At 52.7% G+C, this 25,119-nt stretch overlaps 1 protein-coding gene across 17 annotated transcripts in view; it reads left to right on the plus strand.

Annotated features, from left to right (window-relative positions):
- Nucleotides 1-25,119, plus strand: part of Znf618 (zinc finger protein 618) — a 153,093-nt gene that overhangs the window by 106,170 nt on the left and 21,804 nt on the right. For 5 of the 17 annotated variants that reach the window (XM_078047999.1, XM_078048000.1, XM_078048008.1 and 2 more), the window contains 9 exons: nucleotides 1,068-1,163; nucleotides 4,437-4,514; nucleotides 5,085-5,123; nucleotides 7,047-7,136; nucleotides 8,019-8,054; nucleotides 8,149-8,226; nucleotides 14,474-14,533; nucleotides 15,061-15,150; nucleotides 24,775-25,014. In XM_078047999.1, the coding sequence (XP_077904125.1) occupies nucleotides 1,068-1,163; nucleotides 4,437-4,514; nucleotides 5,085-5,123; nucleotides 7,047-7,136; nucleotides 8,019-8,054; nucleotides 8,149-8,226; nucleotides 14,474-14,533; nucleotides 15,061-15,150; nucleotides 24,775-25,014 (807 nt within the window). The remainder of the gene's footprint in view (nucleotides 1-1,067; nucleotides 1,164-4,436; nucleotides 4,515-5,084; nucleotides 5,124-7,046; nucleotides 7,137-8,018; nucleotides 8,055-8,148; nucleotides 8,227-14,473; nucleotides 14,534-15,060; nucleotides 15,151-24,774; nucleotides 25,015-25,119) is intronic. The other 12 variants (XM_078048009.1, XM_078048010.1, XM_078048014.1 and 9 more) reach the window with 6 other exon arrangements.

The raw sequence follows: 25,119 nt of genomic DNA on the forward strand, positions 1-25,119 counted from the left end.
GATAGCGGGCTTGGGAACTGGAGAAGGGAGGCGAGGCCCGCGGGGCTGTCAGTGGCCACTGCTCACAAGCACAGGGCGCTGTCCCAGAGAAGCTGGTGGCGTGGCAGGTCCAGCAACCTCTGGCTGGTCGCCCCTTTGATCCTCAATTCTCTCCACTGAAAAATGGGGATGGTGATCACTTACCTGCTGGGATCATGAGGATGACCTGAGCTGGAGGGCAGCCCTGGGATGGGACCCCGTGGCCACCTGCTGCCCTGTGAATTGGGCGATTGCCGCACATAACTGCAGAGCCTGGCACTGAGCAGGTGGATGGTGACGGTGACTGCTGAGGTTTAGGAAGGGACAGGAGCAGCTGGGGACCAGAGGACCAGGAGGACGCACAGCAGGGCATCAGCAGGGCAGGGGATTGAGCAGAAAGCAAAGAGAAGCTTCTGTGGTGCTCCCTGCACTAGCCTGAGGGTGATAGTGGCCAGGGGACACAGGCACAGTGCCCATGGGGCACATCTCCATGGAAGGTCATCTTACTGGAAGGTTTGGGGGCAGAAACTCGAGTTATGATTGTGTGATGCGCCAGGATATAGAGAAAAACATGCTCCTTATTTTCCTGGGAGGCATTCAGGAAGTTGAGTCCCCCGCCCACACACACACCCCAAAAGTTGGAAAGGCTGATGGTAACAGAAGCTATCATTTATTGAGTGCCTGTTGTATACCACACACACAAAACTTGAGGGGGTTTTATCTTGGGCTGCTGCTTCCTGCTGTTTCTGGCCTCCTTGGTAGTGAGTTCTTTGTATCTTGAAGGAAGCTTGAGTTATTCAGGTGTGAAGAACAGAAACAGAACTCTGCAGGGGCACGAGGGGACCCCACAGGGGCTGCCTGGCAGTAGGCGTTCATGAGTGAGGAGGTGGCCCCTCATCCCGACATGCAGCCGAGGATTCTGAAGCCCTGATGGTGCAGGGGACAGGCCATCAGGATCAGGCCCTGTGCCCCCCCCCTGACCTGCCCCTCCCTAACTCCCTGGCATTCTCCCGAATTGAGGGCTCTTTCTGATTTCTTATGCAATTCAGATGGAAAAGCGCCCGAAGCCAGCCCCCGCTGCGGATCTGTGCGAGGCCGGTATTCAGGGACCTGGATTTTTGACCAAGCGTTGAGATGTACACCGGGTACGTGATGGACGAGGGACAGGGCCTGATCCAGGTCAGCATGAGGTGGCAGTGACTGAGTAGCCACCGGCTGCAGTCCCTGTTGAAGCAGGCCTGCAGTGGCTCAGGCACAGGGACCATCCACAACACCCTGTCACCTTGTTAGCGCCACCTCGAGAGCACCTATCTGCTCTGGGGCTCCAGAAACAGTGGCTGGCAGAGGGAGGGTGGAGCGTTTGGAAATCTGGGGTTCTGTGAAGCCGGGACCCCTCCCTCAGCACTTCCTTTGAGTCACAACCCTGTGAAACAAGGCAGGGACAAGAGGGCCCCATGGCCACAGGTGTCTGGGAGACCCTGGGTTAAGCAGCAGTGGCGTCCTTCACTACAGGACTTTTCAGACCGACCCGGGGACTGGCCACACTGGGAGGTCTTTCCTCACAGTCCCTTGGCCACGATCCTGCTTCTTGGGAAGCATTCAGGGAGTTGAACGCCAAAGAAAAAACTGTAAATGCCGACGATAACAGCAGCTGTCCTTTATCAAATGCCTGCTGCGTGCCGTGCACTGTGATGAGGACCACAGTGTTACTGTCCCCCTGTTCTGTGGGCACAATGTTGCAGAGAGGAATCCTGAAGTGTGGCTCATCCCAAGGCCTGCCCGAGGCTCCCCTGACTCCTGACAGCGACCTGATGTTTGAACCCAGATTGGCTCATAGCACCACACATGGGGCGGCCGCTCTAGTGAGCTCTTCCCCGTCTCACCCCACCTCTGTCCACCTGGCACCCTCCACAGATGGGAACCCAAGGGCAGGCCCATCCTGCTAGAGCTCAAAGCTCCATGCCCACAGGCCAAGGCCCAGGAGCAGCCTGGACTCCCTGGGTGGGGCCAGGCCTTAGAGCCAGGCTGCCTGTGCCTGGGGCTCTCCAGGGGAAGGGGGAGAAGCCTCTGAAGCCAGGGGGTGTGGCTTGTATTGACCCCATGGACTCCGCCCCTCTCTGCAGCTGGGCTGGGTTCTACCTCCATGCCCCCAGGACCCGACTCACCAGGAACCAGTCACGGGAGCCCTGACAAGGCAGGGATGACCACACCTCAGGGTTCCTCTCTGAAGTCCATGGCTGGCCGGGCTTTAGCACAGTGCCTGGTACACAGCAGGCCCCATTTGTCCCCGGGCCTGGTGACCTGTCTGCTCCCCATTAGAGAGAGGGCAGAGATCACATCTTGCTCACTGGTGGGGCCTCAGTGCCCGGCCTGTTGCACATGCTCAATAAATCCTTGCTCAGTTGAAGGGGAATTGGCAGAAACTGTTGAAGAGGGGTAGTGGCGGCCAGAAGAGAGTCAGGGTCATTGTCACTTGGTGACAGATGAGGACAGCAGCAAGACACCAAGAATTTATGGCACCCTCACTGTGTGCCAATCACAGGGCTAAATACAGAGAGCCGCGCAGTGTGAACTTGGCCCTCCACGTGTTGGTCTGTTTTCCCATGTGACAGGGAATACAAATGCAGACCTTTAAATGACAGACTGCAGGGTCCCACATGGGCCTTAGAGTGACAGTCACCCTAGAGGATCCACAGTAGTAGCACTGGCGCCGGCCTCTCTTCGTCACCTCCACCTCTGTGCGCTGGCTCACGGGACTGACCTCACTCACGGGGAGTAGAGATTAGGAGTGGAGAGCGTAGTCCTTTTACGGGTGGGAAAACCAAGGCTCGGGCAGGTGAAGGTATGTGTGTGGGGTCAGGCAGCCGAGGGCTGCCAGTGCCGAGCCAGCAGTCACACTGCCCACCCAGCGTTCTCCTGCTGACTCTGACTCCTAGAGCCCACACCCAGGGACAGAGCCTTAGCTTCCAGGCACGGCAAAGAGTGGTGGTTGGTGCCTCCGCAGATGTCTGGGTTGGGACGAGAGCACAGTTCATGCTGTTTCAGTCTTGACCTTGACCTCTTGCACTCCCTGGTTTTCCAGCGAGGAAACTGAGGCACAGCTGGAATTATGAGGCTGAGCTCCGTCCCAGGCCTTGCCTAAAGCCAGTGTCCCCATACCTGGCCACGGGGCACCAGAATCCCCTGGGACCTTTTTGGAAAAGGCAGATTCCTAGTCCTGCCCCAGCCTTTCTAGAGCACCGAGACTGGTCCAGGGCCTCTGTGCCCGGAGGTGCTCCCTGGCTGTTGTGTTGGCAAGAGCAGGGCTGGGCGCAGGCGGCATCCGGCCTGTGTGAGGGCCTGGTGGGTGGGGAGGGGAGGGTCAGAGTCTCTGCTCCTAGGGCCCTGCCAGGCTGTGTCCCATGGGCTCTGCCTGGCTTCCTGCCATGGACCCAACCCCATGCCATCCATCTGAAGCTTCACCCATCTGAAGCGCTCTCTGGGGAGTTCAGCTGTTTCAGTCCGTCTGCTCCTGGGAGGAAGGCCCACTGGGGACTGGAGTCAGGTGTTTGCACCATGTTGGTCTCTGTGTTTCAGGGTGCACTGTCATTCCTCTGCAGGTGTGGGGTGTTCTCCTTGCCAAGCAGATCTGTGGCAGGGCCCAAGGTCTGCCCTGGGGCAGTGCAGAGCCCCCGGAGGTCTGCAATGAACAGAAAGAGCTTGATGTACCTGAGGGATTGAGATGCTGCTGTTAGCCAGGTGCCGTGGCGCATGCCTGTAATCCTGCAGCTCAGGAGGCTGAGGCAGGAGGATCACAAGTTCAAAGCCAGCCTCAGCAACAGCGAAGCACTAAGCAACTCAGTGAGGCCCTGTCTCTAAATAAAATACAAATAGGGCTAAGGATGTGGCTCAGTGGCTGAGTGCCCCTGAGTTCAGTCCCTCGTACCCCACAAAACAAGATGCTGCTGCTGGTAAAAGGCAGAGGAGGGACAAGGACTGAGGCACCTCCTAATTTTGAAGTCTGTCCTCTTAACCTCTCTCCCATCCTGGAAAAGGGGTAGCTGGACATGACCAGATGCATTTGGGGAAGGATTCCGTGGAGGTGCAGTTACTCCCCTCAGAGCACCCCGCGTTCCCCTGCACCTTCGTCCCCAGGTGTCGGCAGAGGGAGCCCAGGACGCCTCCTCTCTGTCTTTCCGATTGGGAAGCTGAGGCCCAGAAATGGTGGCACCTTGCCCAAGGTCACGCACAGAGTTGGAGACAGACCCGGGCAAGGACCCGGGGCCATCTCTGCTGGTCCATGCCCCTCTTTGCTTGCTAGGAAACTTCCCTGCCCTGAGACACAGTTAGCAGTGCCTGGTGGCATCACCCATGGGTCCCGGGCCCCTGTGGATTGCAGGGTGGCTGACGGGTCCCCTCTCTCCTCTTGTGTTTTCCAGGGTCCTACGAGTGTGGGATCTGTGGCAAGAAGTACAAGTATTACAACTGCTTCCAGACCCACGTGCGGGCGCACCGAGGTGAGCGGGTCCCAGGCCACCCCTTCTGTTCTCTGCCCACTTTCCCACTTGGGTTCCATGGGTGTCCCCAGAGAGCTCCCAGCTTTTCCAGCTCTCGCTTTCCTCTCTGCCATGGGGGAGGGCCAAGGCGCTGAGCGAGGCCTCCTTAGTGTGGGGTACACATGAGCCGAGGGGCACCGCGGGGCAGGCTGCCTAGCCTCTGCCTCCAGGGCTCCCTGCCTCTCCACCTGGGCTTCATGCCTCCCGGGACACTCAGTTCTGTGTGCTGTCGGCCACCCTGCAGGGCAGGTGCCCGTGTCCTTCTGTGTGTTCCTGGTGACAGCGAGGAGTGGGCCAGTGGCTGCTGCCCATTCTGAAGCTGAGGGCCAGGAGGGCGGCACCTGCCCGCCCCCAGCCTGGCAGCGGGGAGCAAGCTGCAGACTCAAGGCTGGTTGGTGTCGGGGTCACAGAAGGCCGCAGCACGGTCCCCGGTGCTCCAGGGCCCCTCTCTGCCAGCTGCTCCACCTCCCCTCACTGTACCCGTGGCCTTCGTCCAGCTCACCTCCTTCCCACTCTCGCTCTCTCCCACAGACACCGAAGCCACCTCAGGGGAGGGAGCCTCCCAAAGCAGTGAGTACCCCGCTCCTCGTGGTTGGTTGGGGTGAAGCTGGGCTATGGGAGGAAGAGGGGGCTGTTCAGTTCATCCCTCAGGGCGCCCCCAAATTTGCTTCTGAGAGACATATAGCAGGGGTCCGGCCTCTGGAGCCAGAGGGGCCTTATATGGAAACAGAACTTGGTGCCCCACAGAAGCCAGAGGGGGGTCCTGGCATCCCCGTTCTGGGGAGGTTAACAGGTGTTCTGTCCATGAGGGGTTCTCTGGCCAAAGAACTTTGGGAATCCTTGAGCTGTAATTGGATGAGCAAGCACGTGGACAAGGTGCCTGGACAGAAGCAGCCCAGGCCACCTGGGCGTCCCAGGTTCTCTGGGCACTGACTTATGTGTCTGGGGTGGTGAGCTGACCTTGGAGAAATGCTGTTCTGGGTTTCTCGTGAGCACAGCAGCCATGGTCATGATTGCTTATTGGTCTTTGCCCCAAGGTGCCATATCCCAGCACCTGGGACCACAGGGGGCCTTGACATTTGCTTTGCTACACAGGCCCAGGCCCAATTGGGCTTCTGCCTGCCCCACACCCTAAGGGCCTGGTAAGCAGCCATCCAACTGGGTGTAGACTGGAGTGTTCACCCCTCACTGAGCTTCCAGAGCCCGTAGTTCCTCCCTTAAGTGAATATCCAAAGGCAGTGTCTGGGCTGGGCTGGGGCTCAGTGATAGAGCACTTACCTGGCACATGTGAGGCACTGGGTGTGATTCCCAGCACCACATATCAATAAGTGAATGGAATAAAGGTCTATCAACAACTGAAAAGAAAAGGAAAAAGAAATGTCTGCGCATGTTCATCAGAGATGTAAAGTCGCATATTCTTGGTGCACTAACAGCTCCCAACCAGAGGCCACCCAGATGCCATCCAGATGCCCGGGGCTGGCTGGTGATCAGCCAGCATGTTCCCCTGCTGCCATGCAGTAGCATGGAGTAGGAGAGGCCGGGCAGAGAAGAGGCTGAGGCCACAGAAGGCACAGCCACGGGGGACAGCAGAGCTGGTTGAGTCAAGAGAGGGGCCACCGGCAGGGTGGAGAGGTGGTGGGGAGGTGGTTGTCCTTGGCCTCTGAGCCAGAGGCTGGTCCCACAGGAGTGACCATGTTTGCTTACGATCCGTGCACTTTCCTGCGCCAGGGGCCAGGATGACTTTCTGGAGAGGGCCAGGTGCTGAGCAGCTCAGGCCGCAGAGGCCCAGCGTCTCCACACAGACACTCAGCCCTGCCCTTGTAGCAGGAACTCTGTCAGGGATGGTCTGCAGCTGAGTCCTTAACCAGGGGAAAAGGCAGGACACCAGCCAGTGAGGGTCACTGGGCCCCAGCTCTGAAGCCACCTACACTCCTAGCTGTGGACCTTGGGTCGGTCTCTTCTGGTCCTCAGTTTCCTCCAGCAGAAACGGGAGACTGCTTTCTTCCTCTGTTGCAAAGACTAACCGAGGAGGCACAGGGAAAGGCTGGCTCCTTGCACATGCTCACCCCATTCCTGTGGAAGCTGCAGTGATCGTTATATTCACATAATTTCTGTGTCGGGAGGTGAAACCTGTTAGGAGCCTACAGCGAGTGGCTCTTGGAGTCGTTTCCAGGCTCCCTGGTCACCTCCACAGAGACCCCCAACCCCCCAACCCCAGACCTGTGGATCCAGAAGCGTTCCAGGTCTGGCCTGGGGGGGAGGGCACTGAGTGGCCCTGATGTACACATGGGAGGGGCTCAGTTGAGCGATGTCCAGGCTGGGCCATGGCCCTCCCAGGTTCAGAAGAGGCCGCAGTGCCAAGGCCCAGGTGGCTCTGGAGTGGATTCTCCAAACTGCCGTCCAGCTTTGGTTCCAGGGGCAGATGCACTGGCCAGAAACCCCAACCCAGGTGACTGAAGCCCTGGCCAACACATGTCTTTCCTGCCCTCGCAGACAACTTCAGGTACACGTGTGACATCTGCGGGAAGAAGTACAAGTACTACAGCTGCTTCCAGGAGCACCGGGACCTGCACGCCGTGGATGGTGAGCCCCACCCCTGCCCACAGCCTCCTCTCACCCAAAGGAAGGTCAGGCAGCAGTCAGAACCACGAGGGGGGTGAGCCACCTTGGAGGATCCTGGGGGAGGGAGTGTCCCTACCTTTGTCCGCATATGCTCCTGTTAGGTGAAGCCAAGTGAAATCGCCATCTTTACAGGTCAAAAATCAGTCGAATATTGAAATTTCATATCGTGTCATTTTTCTGTTTTATATTGAGCATTTGCATGCTCTACTGAAATTAAACCAATTTTTAAAAATGAATGATGACATTTTAGCATCTTAGATTATGGAGCTTGAAATTAGAACAATAAATTTAGGTAGTTAATTTGTAGAGTCTTAAGAATCCTGGAGAACCGGTGGTGGACCTGGAGAGCACCTGGGGCCTCCCACTCCGATCCCGCCTGCGGCTTGTCTGAGCCGCAGCTTGGCTTCTCTTCCCCTCCATGTCTCTTCCCCTTTGCTCCTGCTCTGGCCCTTGAGAGCACATAGATGACCCAGAAACAGGTCCAGGCAGAAAGCATCTGCAGGCCCCAGGGGGTGGGCACCTGCTGGGGTAAGGAGGGAGCTGGAGGCGCAGGCTGTCCTGGGGATATGCCCTCCCCATGGAGGGGACAGAGGACCCCTCACACCCCAACCCCAGCCCTGTGGATCCAGAAGCGTTCCAGGTCTGGCCTGGAGTGGAGGGGGGTGGCACTGAGTGCTCTCTGGCCTTCCACACTGGCTCAGGAAGCACTCCTGGCCCCAAGGGCAACCCCTGAACTGAGGCTGGGGGCAGGGGACAGTGGACAGAGGCAGTGACGGGCAGGGACTAACAGGGCTCTCGTCTGCTTCCTTCCCTCTGTGGCTGCTGCCTCCTGCCCTGGCACAGTGTTCAGTGTGGAAGGGGCCCCCGAGAATCGGGCAGGTAAGTCCTTGGTGGCTGCCTGCCTTCCCTGTCCCCTTCTGGGCTCCCGAGACCTGGACGACGAGGGTGCTAAGGACCGTGTGTTCTCCCACAGACCCCTTCGACCAAGGTGTTGTGGCCACTGATGAAGTGAAGGAGGAGCCCCCAGAGCCATTCCAGAAAATTGGGCCAAGTATGCGGGACTCTGGGGCCGGGGCTGGGCGGGGCTGGCTGAGGGAGGCAGGGCTGCAGCCCGTCACTGGAGCGGTGGCATCTCACCCTGCAGCCACAGTGCCCACCTGTCACCCCTTGGGCTGGGCAGTCCCAGGACATTAGTTCTCCATGAGCTGGGGACAGCAAAGGGTCAAGGTCAGGGCAGTGCAGGTGGCCAGGCCCCGGGCTGAGCCAGGGCTCTCCCACCCACCTCTCGGTTGTCCTCGCAGTCTGAGCCATCCTGCACCTCGGCCTCCCCTCCTGTGGGTGAGGACGACACTCCTGCAGGCTTGTTGGGGGATTAAATGAGATCACGGACAGAAGCTGCTTGTCAACACAGTGCCTGGTACATAGTTGGTGCTCAGACGGTAGCTTAGTCACTTGAAGGGGCTTAGCTGTGGATGAGGCTGTGCGGGCAGCTGCCTGCAGACACTCCGTCCCACTCCCATAAACCCCCTTGAGGACAGGAGTCATCCGTGTGACCTGTTTCCAGCAAACTTAGACTTGAGCATTGTGGGGACACAGCAGTGAGCAGGACAGATGTGTAACTCCCACGGGGGTCGGGGTAGGGGCAGTAGACAAGTAGTTAACCGAGCAGAGAATCCCAACCCAGAGAGGAGCTTGGGGAGCTTGGGAGCCCGGGGAGTCCAGCCTTGGGAATCCAGGTTGGGGACAGGGTGGGGAATGAGCTCTCACATCACATTGCAAAGGCAGGAGGGGGCGCTGGTTCTGAGAAAGGAAAGGAGAATTGGTGAGGAGCTCAGGTCTCAGGGCTCTGGGTGCAGAGGGTGGCACCCTGAGTTCCTCCTCACGGGAGTGAGCAGAGCCTTTGCCAAGTGGGGAGGAGTTTGACCAGGTTTGCATTTCAGGAAGACCAGTGTGGCTTCTAGGAGGAGGAGGGATCGCGAGGGGACTGGTGGCCAGCCTGGGGAGGTGTGTCCAAGAGCATTTGCAAAAACAAAGAACAAGGGGGTGATGGAATCCAGGTGGGTGGAAATCAAAGGAGCCATAACACCGACATCAGCTTGCCCCCCAGAGGGAGCCCGGTACAGCCCAGCGAAGGCTGGGTCCCCCAGAGGCTTGTTCTTCCTGGTCAGAGGATGGTTCTTGGTTTTCTTCTTAAAGCATTTAGGAAACTGCAGAGGAGATAATGTCTGCAGAGTGGATGGCACAGTGCCCGCCACATGCATAGTGAACCCTCGGTGGACGGGGCGGCTGGAAGTCAGATGTCCCAGAGGGAACACAGATCTGAACCATACAGGTTCCCAGCATAGTCAGTGGGCAGGTCGGACGTCCATGTCAGAATGAGGACAGAGGCAGCGTTCCGTGCTCTCCCGACTGTCCACTGTGTCCCCAAAGCCCCACCCTTCCAGCTGTGGCATCATTATTTTGAAGACAGGCTTTGACTCAGGCCTGGGTATGGAGGCTGGTGTCACCTTCCTTGGGTGCCTACCCCTCTGAGAGTCCCTTGACTCACCTGTAAATTTGACCTGTTCTCCAGGACAGTTGTGTACACAGAATGTCCAGCCCCACACCTGGCTTAGGCTGGGGGTGACAAACGAGGCATGTTACTGAGAGATGCTCTCCATTTGCCAGCTGAGTGATGTCCGGCGAGTTTTCTAATCTGTGTGACCTTCAGTCTCTTTAAACTGACATGGTGTGATAACAATAAGACTCTCCTTCCAGGATTGTCCTGGGATTAGGTGGGACGATATGAGTAAGGGAATTAGCACAGTCCTTGACACCTACTCGGGAAGCATTAGATCAGCGGGACCTGTTAACCCCAGGAAGATGCAAAGCAAGATGAAACTTGTTCTGTGTTTCTGGAAGTACCTGATAGACAACCCGTGCTAGGACCTGGGAGGAATTACCACAGGTTATTAGGAGTGTGGAGTTGCATCAGGTCGATCAGACTGGGTCCAGCTGCCAGCTCTGTGTGATGGAGCAAGACAGCTGTGTGAGGCCGTCGCCTGCTGCCACTCAGAACCCTCCTTGGGAGAGGAGTGTTGTTTCTAGAGCTTCTGCAGCTCAGGCCAGTGCCACAGGACCTAGAAACAGCCAAGCAGAGGGCACAGGCTCCAGTGGAGGCACGGGGCATTCTGAAGACACTGACTACCCCAGGTGAAGCTCTGCAGGTCCAGGGGAGAGGGGCAACCCTGGCAGCAAGCATGCCTTCCCTGTGGCACCGGCTGAGCAGTGAGACAGTCGCATGCTTAATTAGCAGGGTGTTGGGTGGGTGTCACCTCGCCCTTCAGCTGCAGACCCGAGAGTCACCACTGTGATCACGGGAAGAGGAAGGATTGGACAGTGTGTTCATGTTGCCTATTAAAACAGTAAAGTGGGATTCGTTTCTGGCTTACGTGACCTTTATGCCTGGATAAGGAAGAGTCACTTGGAAAACAAACAAGCAAGCGTGGGACCCCACATCACTAGAGAAAGAATTTAGGAGACTCCAAGGAGGAGCCTCTCTCTCAAAGTGATCTTCCACAAAACCTAAATGAAAAAATTTTGATGTCTTCAATCAAGTATAAGGAAGTGTGACCTACCTTAGCCACTTGGGCTGCCGTAACAGAAGACCAGACCTAGACCTGGTGGCTTCACAGAAGTTCATTTCTCACGGTTCTGGAGGCTGGAAGTCCAAGGTCAGGATGCCAGCATGACCGGGCTCCCTCTCCTCCTGGGTTGCAGGTGGCCTGCTTTTCCCTGTGTCGTCATAGGGCAGAGAAGCAGGACCAGAGGTCCCGTTGGACATCTGGAGTTTCTTCCCCACCTCAAAACCTCATCTGACCCCAACAGGAGGGACACAGTTCTGCCCGTAGCAGGAACTCCCCAAAGAGGAGCCTCAAGTTGTAGGGTAGAGAAGCAAAAGGGCAAGAGGAAGGTGTGAGAGGCGGAGGGTCCTGGCGCAGCGGGACGGTCAGATCAGAGTGCAAACCCCCACTGATTAGGAGGATGTTGGGTGGGTGTCAACTCGCCAGGGTGTCCAGGGCAGAATCAGCCTGAAGAAATGGAACTGGAGAGGGACATAGTTAAATTCTGAGGGTAACAAGGAACACGTGATGAATACAGACAGCAGGGGACCTTCCAGGTAGCTGGTGGAGGGACACCACTGGGACGGAGGCGGCACTCCGAGATCTAACAAAAGAAAACGTCGCTCAGGCGCAGGAAGACCTGGATGTGCAGATTTACCAATTGCTCATCCTGGGTCACGTGGAGTCCACGTAGAGCCCTTTACCTAAATAGATCCTGGTGACTTTTTAAAACAGCTATAAAGGGAAATGCTCCGCCGGCATCCAGGCGTGGGGAAGCCAGTCACCTACATACGAAGGCAAGGTACACTTGCCTCAGAACCGTGCAGCATGAAGTGCTGAAAGAGAAGAGATGTGTTTTAAAAGGGGGAGAGGATTGATCTGAGAATTTTTTATCAATTATGATTAGTACATAAAAAAGCAAGGGCTCAGAAACATATCGTTTCTCCTATGTGCCCATCTTCAAAAAAATTATTCGAAACTCTGTTCCAGGGAGCTAAGCCGTAGAGCACCGGAAAGGGCTCAATTTTGGAACTGGTGAGAGAGGAGCAGGGATGCAGTAAAGTAGGCTGAACCTTTCCTGCTCAGCGAGGAATACCACACTGGAAGCTTGCTTTAAGATGAATTCTTAGGTCCTAACACGGATTCCTGAGATCCGAATCTCAGTGGAGCCCCGTGACCTGTGTAAGAGTCTTTCCAGGTGATGTGTAAGTGAGCCCAAGTTGAGAAGCCCCCGAGTTAAACTGTATTTCTGTGTGATGACAGACTTAAAAATCTAACTTTCCACCTGCCAATTGACTATTAGAGAAATATATCTTAAAAAGTATATTAGAGCAAAGCAAAGAGTTCACAGACCAAATACCTGGAAACCAATGGAACAAACCAGAAAGGGCATGAAAAGGAGAAAAGATGATAAGGGTCATTATTACAATGCTTGGGACCAGAAGTGTTTTGGATTTGGGATATTTTTTCCCCTGACTTTGCAAGATCTGCATCTACTTAATGAGATACCTTGGGATGGAGCCCATGCCTAAACATCAGTCATTTTTTTGTTTCCTAACCACCTTACGCATGTAGGCTGAAGATGATCTTATAAAGTATTTTAAATAATTTGGTGCACGACCAAAGTTTTGTGACGTGGAATTTTCTATTTGTGGCATCTGGTCAGCTCTCAAGTTTCAGATCTTGGAGCATTTCGGATTTCTGGACTAGGGACGCTCAGTTTGTAAAACCAAATCAATGAGAGCAGTAAAAGCAAATGGCATCATCTCCTCTTGTAGAAGCCAAAAATTGTCAAGTTAATCTAAAATAATCCAATTACTAACCGTTTATTAGAGACATACGTGGTTGATTCCTTATCTTTTACCCTGAGCCATGCTCTTTCCGAGGTGCCATTTTCTGCGTCCTTAAAGAGATTTAAACCCCCCTCTTGGGTTTTCGCGGCACTGTGTAGGTTTCTCTCAGAGCACCTGTCATGTTGCAGATGTCATGTTTTAAATTTGTTGTGTGGCTACTTGGTTTTTCCGTCTCTGGTTCCTGACCAAAACTCCTGGAAGACAGGAATCGTGCCTGTTTTGGCTTAGGATTCTGTGTGGGCACTTAGCACAGTCCAGTCAGTCAAAGTGCAAGGATCGGGTCTGTAGGTGCATGCAGACAAACAGGTAGCAGAAACCAACAAATTTCCAAGAAGCTGACATTAACGCCAGGCCAATAAAACAGCTCACATGTTAGAGCAGCAATTCTTCAACTTCCCCATGCATTGGAACGTTCTTGTTCCAACACCACATCAGTTGGCTCCACACCTAGAATTTTCTTTCAGTGGGTCTCGGGGGCAAGTCGGGAGAATTAGCATTTCTGAGGTTCCCAGGAGTGCTGACATTGCTAGTCCAGAGGAGAGCTGTATTAGAAGATGGTTTCATGTTCATGAAGGATACACATGATACAGTTCCTCATGAAGATTTTTATCAGGTAACCCTTATGTATCAAACAACATTGTGTCTAAATATACATAGTAAATTTAGAAATGCAATGAAATGGGAGGATTTATCACCACATTTTATCTTTGCAAGAGCAACTAGACAAACAAGATTATGTAAGATTTGAATAATAGAATGAATACAGTTGATTACTTGGAAGCCCATAAACAGCAGGTAAAATACCTATCTTTGCCAGCGTTCATGAGTCAGTTACAGAGATTATTTAACAAAAGAATTCTGAATCTCTCTATACTGGGAGTGGAAAAAAAATAAAAACAGACCAAGAAACCAATTAAGAAAAAAGACTTGTAACATATATAACAAAATGTTGATATCCATAACCTACAGAGTTTATTGATTTTTTTTTTAAAGGGCAGATAGACCTATTGAAGCACTGGCCATAAACGAGAAGAAAGTCACAAAAGAAAAACTGTAGTTAATTAAACATGAAAATAATCAATCTTGTTAGAAATCAAAGAAATGGAAAATAAGCCAGTCGTGCAGTAGAGTTCTCCCTGCTAGATCTGCCAGATGCAGGCAGAGGACCATACCCAGCGCCAGCTGCAGAGTACAGAAACAGTCCTTCTTGTGCCTTCTGGGTGGTGTGGGGGTGCTGTGCTTACCCAGAGCCTTAAAAATGCAAACCCTTTCCCCACCTCTTGTAATAAACCCTGAGGAAATAACATAGGGAGATTCTGTGTCGTGACCTGTATTTTGCAATCACTTGCAAAACTAACAAGCAAATGTGCAAAACTTTCTGTAAGGATGTGGTCACAGCATTTTTGGTTTTGGGGTTTTTTTTTGTTTTTAAATAAGGGGGAAATTTTTTTGAAACGCTTTAAATGTCCCTTGGTGGAGGGGACTGGCTCAGCGAATTCCAAAGTCCCGTGGGAGCCATGCAGCCAATAACGGCTGCAGAGATCGATACTTATTGACTGGGCAAGATGTCCACAAAGGATTGTCGATTGAATACACTAGGTTACAAAGAGGATATTGATCAGGGCCGGCTAATTCAAGGCCACAGGAGCCAGACAAATGATATCAAGAGAGAAGCATGCCCCAGAGGAGCAGAGTGCAGGGTGGGGTCGGGGCCAGAGGACAGGTTCCTCTCTGCTTCCATGGGGTAGAGGCTCTCTGTTTGGGGATTACAGGTGATTGAAATTTCTCTTTATTTTTAAAAATTTGTACTTGTATTTATCAGTATTTTATAATTTTCCCCCAGTGAACAATATTACATCAGACATTTTTAAGAAGAAAGAAGTTAGGCAAAGCCAAAAGAGAGGTAAAGATAAAGTCTAGTGGGGCCTGAGAGGAAGAACTGACCTTGCTGCCCGTGGGAGGGGGGTGCCTGGGGACAGGGAAGGTCCCCCGAGAGGCGGGACCCTGGGTGTGGCCCCTGCAGAGGGCAGGGCTTACAGAGGACTGGTGGAGAGAGTGACATTGGAGGCCAGCTGGGGTCACGGCCCGGGTGGGCTTGGGTGGAGCGATGGAGGAGGACAGCATGTGCCAGGTACTGTTCTAAGCACTTGACAGACACATTTAATCCTCACAGCAATCCTATAAGGTGGTCCTACCATTAATTCCATTTTGCAGTTAGGAAAAGTGAGGCACAGAGAGGGGTTTGGAGACTTATCTGAGGGTACACAGCTCAAAATGGCTGAGCTGGGATTTGAACCCAGGCCTTCTGACTCCAGAGTCAGAGTGGATTCCAGCTGGTGGTCCCAGAAGGAGGAGGAGTTGGGTGGGGATGCTGATGTTTCTGGGTGGGGCCGGGTGCCCGTTCTCACACGTCCTCTCCTCCTTGGACAGAAACTGGGAATTACACCTGCGAATTCTGCGGGAAGCAGTACAAATACTACACGCCCTACCAGGAGCACGTGGCCTTACACGCCCCCATCAGTGAGTACCTTCTCCCGTGGGGTGGGGGTGGGGAGGGCAGGGTGGGGCAGCAGGGCCAGCCCTTGGCCAGTCTCAAGCTCTGCCAGGGAAGGGGGAGAGCCTTTGAGTCAGCTGTGGTCGCTGGATGTGGCTGGATCTGTTCCAGGGCCACCTGACCACAGGGGCTAGCGTAGCTCGGCAGGCCCCATCTTAATCCGGCAGGGTCGGACCCCTCCCGTAATGGTCTCAGAAGTCTAGGGCCCATGTAGACTTGTAGATAGGAAGGTGGGTGTCATTTGTCCAAGTCCTGCAATGGCCTTGTCCCCACCTCCTTGAGTACATCCAGATCATGAGGTTCCTGGTTCCTAGCCCAGAGCCAGCAGTCCGTGATGCCTCAGTGTCTGAGCGGATGCAGAAACTGGCCCAGATAGGGGTGTGGCTGACCCAGACAGACAGCTACCTCTCTGCCTTGAGCAGGACCAGTGAGGGGGAGGAAGCGCTGAGCAGGAAATTGGGGGCCCTGGGTGTGGAGGCTTGCTGGAGAGGTGGTAGCTCCCCTCTTGCTCTGACCCACAGTCCCTCACTCCCCGCCTGGCAAAGACAGGCCCCAAGTCCCCTCCCTGCAGGGACACAGGCGTCCATTCTCCTTCCATTCTCCCGATGATGCCTGTCGGCCCACTTGCAGATTTCCCAACACTCCTTCCACATGTCAGAGGGAGGGGCTCCGTCCCAAGTCTGTGCGGTAGGAGGCTCTCAGTCCTCCACCCCAATCTGTGAGGTAGGGAGCCCTCGGTCCTCGCCCCTCCTGCAGAGGAGGAGAAACCTAAGCTCTGACGGGCAGGGCCTCTGGGGCAGCTCCGGGCATCTCAGGGCAGCGGGGCCCGGGGTTGGGAATCCATGGCAGAGCCTTGGGGATCCCACCCCAATGGATGGACGGGAGACTCAGGTCAGGAGGCTACGGGAAGCGCTCACAAGGGTCCCTGGGGTTCAAGCCCCTCACAGTCTGGGAGACCCCAGACCCTTTGGGCCCTGTGAATAGCAGCACAGCAGGGGCCTCTGGAAGGTGCTGGGTGGGGGTGGAGGGCGTTGTAGGCAGCCTCCGGCAGCTGTCCCCTGCTGGCAGAGAGGTGGAGATGAAGCTTGTCTCTAGGGGCAAGAGCTTCAGTCCTGATGTCCGGCACTGGCCGGGATTCCTGACCTGGCCTGACCCTTGACCGCTGCATGATGTTGATGGCTGTTCCCTTCCCAAGTTTCCCATCCGTGGGAATTCTCAGGGCCTTGCAGCCCAGGATGGAGATTTCCAGCACCTCTGGCAGACATCTGCTGTGGCCCCGGTGCCCACTGCAGAGCCAGCTCATGTGTAGGGGGAGAGCATAGAGTTCCTACTGGGTGGGCACCAACCCAGCCATTTGAGTGACCCCTGGTGCTGGTGCGCAGACGTCAGGGCTGTTTGTGGGCAGCTGTTCTCTGGGCTGTCCAGTGAAGTGGTGACTTCCTGGTGTCAGAGGGTGTGCCCCAGAATGCACTGGCTCACGTGAGGGTAGGTACGAGGCCACCTGCACTCGCTCTCACCCTGGGGGGATATCTTCAGTGCTGCTTCTGTTTTCCACCTATCGAGTTGAGTGAGGTCAAGGAGCTTGGCTTTGAACCTGCCTGGACTCCAGGCCCATGCTCGATCGCTCAGCGGTCCCACGCAGCATGGTGGACATGCAGTAAGAAGGTGATGCAGAGCTTACACCCTACGCTTCTTCCCGAACGTCCTCATGCTTCATCTTCTAAAGGGCCGTCTCTTCTTTTTCCTGTTTCTTATTTATTTTTCTTTCTGTCGTAGATCCTATTTATTTATTTTTCTGTGTCTATCGAGTGAACCTCTGTTCCTTGCTGGAGTGTGGGGACTCTAGCTACATCTGTGTTTCAAATACAGCATGAGAGGTGTAGGCTCGATTCAGCAGGATTGGTTCTCCAAGGCTAAACAAGAGACAGTCGTTCTGACGGACCACGGACATGGAGATTGGCATGCTGATAGGGTCTGTGTAAGCCGTTTGCCCATTTTGGGGGTGAGTCCACTGTCTTTCTGTTAACTGTAGGAGCTCTCTGCACATTCCTGCTGGCCAGGTCCTTTGTCAGACACAGGAGACCAGGCTGAGTTCCCCCAGGATCTGCCGGGCCTGCTGGTTTCCGCGCAGTGCCTCCTGGTGCACAGGTGTTGGTCATTTTGATCAAGGGCTATTGATCTACCGTTAGCGCTTTCTGGGACCTAACTCAGGGGTAGCCTTGCCCACCTCAAGGTGGTGGACACATCCTCCTTTAGACAGTTCTAACTTATGCATGTGGGTCTGTGAGCCACTTGGAGTTATCGTTTGTGAATGATGTGAGCTGTGTCAGTCAGGATTTGTTTCCAGCCATGCAGAGAGGTACCTGGGTGTTCCTACCCCGTCTGTGCACAAAGATTTCTGTCCTTTTGCAGTGCATCGGGTAGATGTCTTCCATGGGTCTCATTAAGGTATCACTAAGTATTTCGTGTGTGTGTGTATGTGTGGAGGGGTGTTTGTTTGTTTGTTTTTGATGCTACTCTGATTTTAAAATTTAATCTTCTAATTTTTGTTGCTATTATCTATGAACAGTTAATTTTTCGTATATTGAATTGGCCTCTTGCACCTTGGCTAAAACTGCTTATTTAACAGGTGTTTGTAGATTTCTTAGTCTCTTCTTTGCACTTGATGAGGTCACCAAGCTAAAAAAAAAGTCAGTGGTGCTTCTCTCTTTCCGGTCTGCACCCTCTTCGTCCACTTATTTCTTTCCGACCTTGCTCGGTTAGGGCCCCTCGGCACTGTGTCGAACAGGGGAAACCAGCCGATGCGGCCCCTGGCTCCCGGTCATGGGCGTCCGTTTCTCCTCACCGTGAGCATCAGCACTTCCGTCCAGGGGTCTTGTTGGCTGAAGTGGCTTTCTCGGGGGCTCTTTTTTGGTCAAAGTTGCCTTCCTCCATGCGACACTAGAAGTTCTTATTGTAAATTAATGTTGAGATGATGGGGCGGATTCTCATCTTTTATCCCTTTAGTGTGGTAAATTACATGGGTTTTGGGTGGGGGGAAAGGGAGGTCACCAGGCCGACGCTTTATTCAGATAGATGAAGACTATCAGAAAGTCTAACTGTGATGAGCTGGAGGAAGCCGCAACCTCACGATGTTCCTTCTTTGCCAGAAGAATGATCTCCTTCTTTAAACATCTTTTTTTTTCTGATAGTACACGTCTAGGGGTTCAACTTGATGATTCGATGTACAGGTATATGTGTGTGATAATCACCACACCAAATTCTTGCAGAGACACCCAAAGTACTTGAAAAGCCCAGGTAGTTTATACAATTAATTTGCTTTCAAGAGTGTGCGTTCTGCTTACTCCTTAAAGAGTTTACAATTTCTCAGGATTTTACCTGTTTTTTAAGCACTCCCCAAACTCTCCAAGGGTGGGGAACTGAGTCCTAGGATCATAGACTACCCCACATTCAACCCGTTGTGTATTAATGAGAGTTGTAATCAAGGAAATAAGTATTTCTAGTAAAAAAAAAATTTATAAAGTTTTTGAGGTATATAGTCATACAATAAAGTGCCTGTGATTTAAAGTATACAGTTTAATAAGTTCTGACCTTCGTATGTACCCATGAAGTGATCACCAAAATTCAGATCATGGACAATATGCCTCACTCCCAATACTTCCCAGGGTCCTTTTTAATTCCTCGATTGTCATCCCCTGGCCAACACTCATCTGCTTTATATTACCGTGGAGTAGTTTGCCTACAGTTTCACATATATGGAATCTTACAGGACGTACTCTTTTTTTTTTTTTTAACCTGGGGGGAAATCTGGCTTTCACTCAGCATAATCTTTTCCTGAATCTTTTCCATGTTTGCAGGTATCAGTAGTTCATCCTTCTAATTAGTGAACACAGTCACGCATTTGCTTAGGGATGGATTCACACTGGAAAAATGCATTGCTAGAGGGTTTCATTGTTGTTCATTAAAGAGTGTGCTTCTACAACCTGAGATGGCCATATCACTACGTGTTCTCATCTTATGGGGCCACCATTAGGTACATGATCTGTCTGTCATCAACCCAAATATCATTGTGCAGTGTGTAACAAGTAGCATTCATTGTCTAGGTGTACAGGCCACAGTTTCCCCTGTCTGTTCATTTGTGAATGGTCATTTGAATTTTCTTTTCCAGTTTGGTCTTTGTAGGAAGGATTATTTAGAAAATGTATTCCATTTCCAAGTATTTGGGAATCAGAGTTTGGGGATTGATTTCTAATTTAATTCCATTGTGCTCAGAGTACATACGTAGTGTGACCGCTTGTCTTCTGAATTTGTTGAGACATGTTTTATGATCTGACATATGGTCTTACTTGCTGATATTCAGTACCCAAATGCCTTTTATGTTTACCTGCAAGGAAAAAAGAAAAAGAAAAAAGAATACACCCCTCTGCACACTTCTATATGGTGTATACTGTAGTAGGTCAGGTCAGTGGTGCTGTTCAAATCTCTGTGCCCTTTGAATTAGTCTGCTTGCTTTGCTGTGACAAAATACCTGAGAAAAACAAAAGGGGGAAAGGTTTATTTTGTCCTGAGGTTTCAGTACATGGTCCTCTGGTCCAGCTGCTTTTAGGCCTGTGGAGAGGCAATACATCAGGACAGGAGCATGTGGAAGAGACACGCTGCTCCCCTCATGGCAGGCAGGATGCAGAGAGAGCTCACTTTTTATAACAAAGCTCCTCCCCAAGCATTAAACAATAATCCATCAGTGAATTAATCCATTCATGAACTGAGTCCTCATGGTTGAATTGCCTCTTAAAAGCCACATCTCTAGATACTGCCTCCTTGGAAATCAAACCTTCAACACATGAGCTTTTGGGGACCTTTAAGAGCCAAACCATCACACCTGTTCTTGACTTTTTTTGTTTAGTTTGTCTTATCGGGTACAGAGAAGGAAGTGTTATTTCCCTTTTTTAGGTCTTCCAGGTTTCGATTCATCTTACTTGAAGTACTGTCATTAGGTGTACACGCTGGTGTCATGTCATGATGAGTTGACCGTTTTTAAAACTGTGCTATGCCCTTCTTTATCTCTGATGATACCTGGTTTTCTGAAATCTTCTTGTCTTCCTTTGTGAATTAGGGTTTGCATCGTATATTTCTTTTCACCTTTTTCTTTTAGTGTATTTATACCTTTATATTTGAAGTGTAGTGTAGTTGGTTCTTGTTCTTTTATCCAGTGTAGTGATCTTTGCCTTTTAATTGAAGTGTTTAATCCATTTATGTTTAATATAATTTATTGATGTGGTTGGATTTAAGTCTAACATCTTGTATTTTTTCTACTCGTTCCATTTGTTCTTGTCATTTATCCTTTTCTCTTTTTTGCCTTCTTTCGAATTAATCAAGGTGGGTTTTTTTTGTTGCTTGTTATTTTACTTTCTGCTAGTAATTCTTTTTCACACTGTGGTTTATATTATGTATCTTTAATGTATTATCACTTATCATGAATGTATATCATATACATAACATCCAGTGTAGAAGCCTTGCAATGATATACTTTTTTTTTCAGTGTCGAGGATTGAACGCAGCGCCTTGCACCTGCTAGGCGAAATGCTCTGTCACTGAGCCACATCTCCTGCCCCAACAGTATACTTCTTATTGCTATCTTCCTAGTCTGTGCTGTTCTTATCTAAGAATTGCTCTTTTAGCTTTAAACAGCTAAGTATTTGTTAAAGTAGTTAAGAATTGAAAAAATGCCTTTTATGTTTACCCACATATGTGCCATTTTCTGCTTTCTTTGTATAAATATGAATTCCTTCTATTACCATTTTTCTCTGTTCCTGAAGAACTTCCTTTAACATTTCTTACATTATAAGTCTATTGATGAAAGGTGCTCTCCACTGAGATGTTTTTATTTCATCCTCTCTTTTGAAGGATATTTCCTCTGGATATGGAATTCTAGGCTAAAGTTTTGTCTATCTGAGATTTATTGAGCTTCTTCAATCCGTTTATGTTTTTATAAGAGTTTGGGGAGTTTTTAATCAGTATTTTTTCAGATATTTTTATGTAATTTTTCCTTCCTATTGAGACTTTAATTACATATAGATGCACATTTGATAATGTGTACAGATCAACTGAAGCTGTTCATTCTTTGAGCTTTGTTGAAAGAATACGTCCATTGCATATATTTTATGCTTCTGGTTGGAAATATTCTGCTGCCCTGTCTTCAAATTCACTGATCTTTTTTTCTGCAGCATCTAATCTCTGTAAGTTCCATTGGTTCTTTTTTTAAAGCTTTCATTTTTATCTTCATTATATTTGTGTTTCCCTTTAAAACGTAATTTTTTTCCCTATTAATGAGGATTGAACCAAGGTCCTTGCACTTGCCAGGCTAATGCTGTGCCCCTGAGCTGCAAGCCCAGCCCTCCTTAAACCCTTGGAGCATATTTATAATAGCTGTTTGTTTCCTAATGGCATCATCCCTCTCATTTCTGCGATGCAGTTGACTGGTTTTCCTCTTGGTTGCTAATCTCAGTTTCCTACCTGGAGAATACTCATTCTGTTCTGCACACTGGAATGTTACCTTGTGGAGTGACTGGATTTTGGTTTTTCCTTTGGAAAGTGCTGACCGTGAGTGGCGAGCAGCTATTTACTGACAGATGGACTGGATACTTCAAAAGCTTGTTTTCAAGCAGGGAGGGCCCGTCTGGAATCCTTCTGATTCCAGGGTGACACTAGCTCCTTTAGCACACGGCCTTTCTGGGTCTCCGTTGAACCTGTGACCCATTCAGCACCGTTGCTGCTCTCGGGCAGGTGGGACAGCCCTGGCCTTGTGTGACCTCCTGATCTTGGCTCAGTCGCAGCCCTCTGCTGTCTGTCTTGAGCTCAGCTTTGCAGAGAGCTGCACACATGCAGTTGAAGACTCAGCCAGAGACATCCAGGGGGCCCTCTGCACATTTCTGGAATTCTTTCCTTTGCACAATTCTCTTGGTTATTCTGCCCTGTGAATTCCAGCCACCTCAGAAGTCCCGGCCGTGAGAGCTTTCTCTGCAGTTCAGTGGGTGGCGTGCTTCCTCTGGAAACTCCTCTGTGCCCTGCTCCAGAAGGTAGAGCTCTGGGCAGAGGTCTGGAGCGGTTCGGGGGCTCGTGTCATCTGATGAATCACAGTTCTGACCACCTGGGATCAAGGCCTGTCATCGTGGGTCATGGTCGCCATTCCAGCTTTACAGAGGAACATGGCAGGAGGGTGGTCCTCACAGGCACTCCATCATGGCCCGAGTGAGGAAGGGTCCCCGTGCCGGCTCCTCGTACCTCATGCCTCCCATCCACTCCCTTCTCCAGATGCTGAGCCCAGGGCTCCATCAGCCTTGAAGTCACCCTCCTCTCCCTTGTGGGGTCTCAGAGACCCTGGTCTCTTACTCTCTTAGTTATCTGATCACTTCACTCAAATCCCTGTGTTCCTGTGGGGTTTTTTGCCCCAGTTAAATTCCCAGCGTTCCAAAGGGGAGGCCCAGTGCTGTGTCTTCGGGTATCTGATGTGTGATGGCTCCTGTGTTTCTGACACGGGAAGCCAGCCAGTTTGAGGAAGGGATTCCAGCGTTCCACGTAAGATGGAGCAGACTGTGGGTGACTTGAGCAGGGAGCCTGGGGAACTCGTCCTGGCTCAGCCCTGGCCCTGTGTGGCTCTCAAGTGGTTCCCAGAATCTCTCTGAGCTTCTGTGGCCCCACCGGCCTCACACCCTCGGGGCCAGTGAGAGGGTGACGGGTCAGATAGCTTTGTGCCCTGACTGTCCCCTTGTTGGCATCTCCTCTCTGACGCTCCCTGCTTCCGTGTTCTGGGTTCTGCTCTCCTGGCTGCCATGGGGGCCGCGGTTTCTGCTGAGCACTCCCTGTGTGTCGGGGAGGACCGGGGACTCCATGCGTGGGGTGAGGGGTGGCAACGGGAGCGCCCCTCCCTCAGGAAGCTCGCAGGCTGATGGGGAAAGAAATATGGCCACACAGCGTGTCATTGTAAATGATGGTCAGTTCTGGGGGGCTAACAGGTGGCCAGGTGAGGAGGGACCAGGAAGGACTCCCTAAGGAAGAGCTGTTTCAGGTTAGCATACGGGAGCAGCAGGCAGAGGGAATGATTGGGTGTTGGAGAAGGTGAGAGCCCTGGGCCAGCGCTGGAGAGGCCAGCAGGTCCTGGCAGCACATAGGTGAAGGCCCGCTTCATTAGATCAGGGGCTGCATGGTGTCCCTTGGGCCCCTGCCGCAGAGAAAGCAGGGCTGTCCCCGGGAATGCCAGGTTTTGACAGCAGAAATCCACCATGAGAGGGGCCAGTCTAGAGAGGGTCCTGGAAAATGTCCTGCAGGGCTGCAGAGAGACCGCAGAGGGACAGCAGCTTGCTCGGAGCTCCCTCTCCCTCTGCCCAGGTCCGCAGCTCTCTGTCCCCATGTCCCAGTCCCTGGAATGTGTGAGGTGGCACCCCAGGTGAGGTGGGGGGGGGCCTAATGTTCTGCAGCGGCCTCCCTGGGTGGCTGGCAGACGGTGCTCCTGTCCTGTCCCACACTGACCTCCTGCATGGCCATGGGAAACCTCACAGCCTGTCTGGGCCTTGTTTCCTGGTTTCTAAGAAACTCCGGCAGTCGCTCCTGGCAGTTGCCATCCAGGTGCCCCGTGGCTCTCTGGAGTCTCTCATGGAATCCCTGCGGGCTGCCATCCAGAGGGGCCATCCCTCTCAGCAGTGGGTGAGGCAGGGACAACTGAGGCCAGGAGAGGGTGGTACAGAGGCCAGGACCCAGAAGCCAAAAGGTGCAGAGGTAGCATTCAGAGGTGACCGGCCTCACTCCAGTCTCAGCGCGGGTCCCGTGACAGCGTCCTGCCCTGGTGCCCGCACTCACACAGGGAGACGGTGGAGAACCCAGAGGTGGGCTCTGGGCAGCAGCATGGGCTGGACTGTGCAGGTTCACTCTGGCCTCAGGCGGGGGGCGTGCTATTGGAAGAACTGTCCTCGTACTTGCAGCTGAACTTGGGGGTCACTGAGGTCCTGGGCCTCAGCCAGAGGGAATGTGGGGACGTATCTGTGGTTCCCAAGTCAAAGTCCAGAGAGTGGGAGCCAAGTGGCCTTGGGATTTCTTTCTGGGGCTGGTGGGACTTCCTTAAGGGGACCAGTGGACCCCACCAGCTCCGGGTGGGGTCCACTGGGTACTGCAGAGCCCTTTCCCTGTACCTGCCCCAGCCTCCCCTCCACCCAGCACGTCCTGCCTGTCTGCTTGCTGTCCTTACCTCTGAGCCTGCCTGCCTTTCCAGGAAGAGGGGCTTAGAAGCCACCTTCTAGAAGATGTGCTTGGACCTATAGTAATGAATTCAGACGGGGCTGGCAGGGGGACAGGTCATCTACGAGGGGGCTGGTCAGTGGCCTCCAGGTAACAGTGTGAGCTGACAGTGTTCCTCCAGGAAGCCAGGGAAGGGTCTAGATTCCGGGACGGGCCCAGGGAGTGAGAGCCTTGCTCTCAGTAGACCAGGGTCAGCTGGGCAGAGCTGTCCCAGCTCTGGCACATGGATGCTTTTGGCCTGAGAGGCCACCTGCTCTGCTGGCCCGAGGGCCCCCCGGGGACTGAGAGCGTGCCCCTCTCAGGTGCCGCCCCTGGGTGGGAGCCGCCGGACGATCCAGACACGGGCTCTGAGTGTTCACATCCAGAGGTCACCCCGTCTCCACGCTTCGTGGCAGCGAAGACCCAGACGAACCAGTCGGGGAAAAAAGCGCCGGCCTCCGTGGTCCGCTGTGCCACCCTCTTGCACCGCACCCCTCCAGCAGCCCAAACCCAGACGTTCCGCACTCCAAATTCGGGATCTCCAGCAAGCAAGGCGACCGCAGGTACCAGTGGCCACATCACCCCACACTTCCTCCACCCCCAACCTGCCACAGCCGTGTCTGGGGCCATTGTTCCCCTGCAAGAGCAAGAACAGAGGTCCCCTCATG

This window comes from Ictidomys tridecemlineatus, chromosome 4 (assembly GCF_052094955.1).
Source record: "Ictidomys tridecemlineatus isolate mIctTri1 chromosome 4, mIctTri1.hap1, whole genome shotgun sequence".
NCBI classification, from domain to species: domain Eukaryota; kingdom Metazoa; phylum Chordata; class Mammalia; order Rodentia; family Sciuridae; genus Ictidomys; species Ictidomys tridecemlineatus.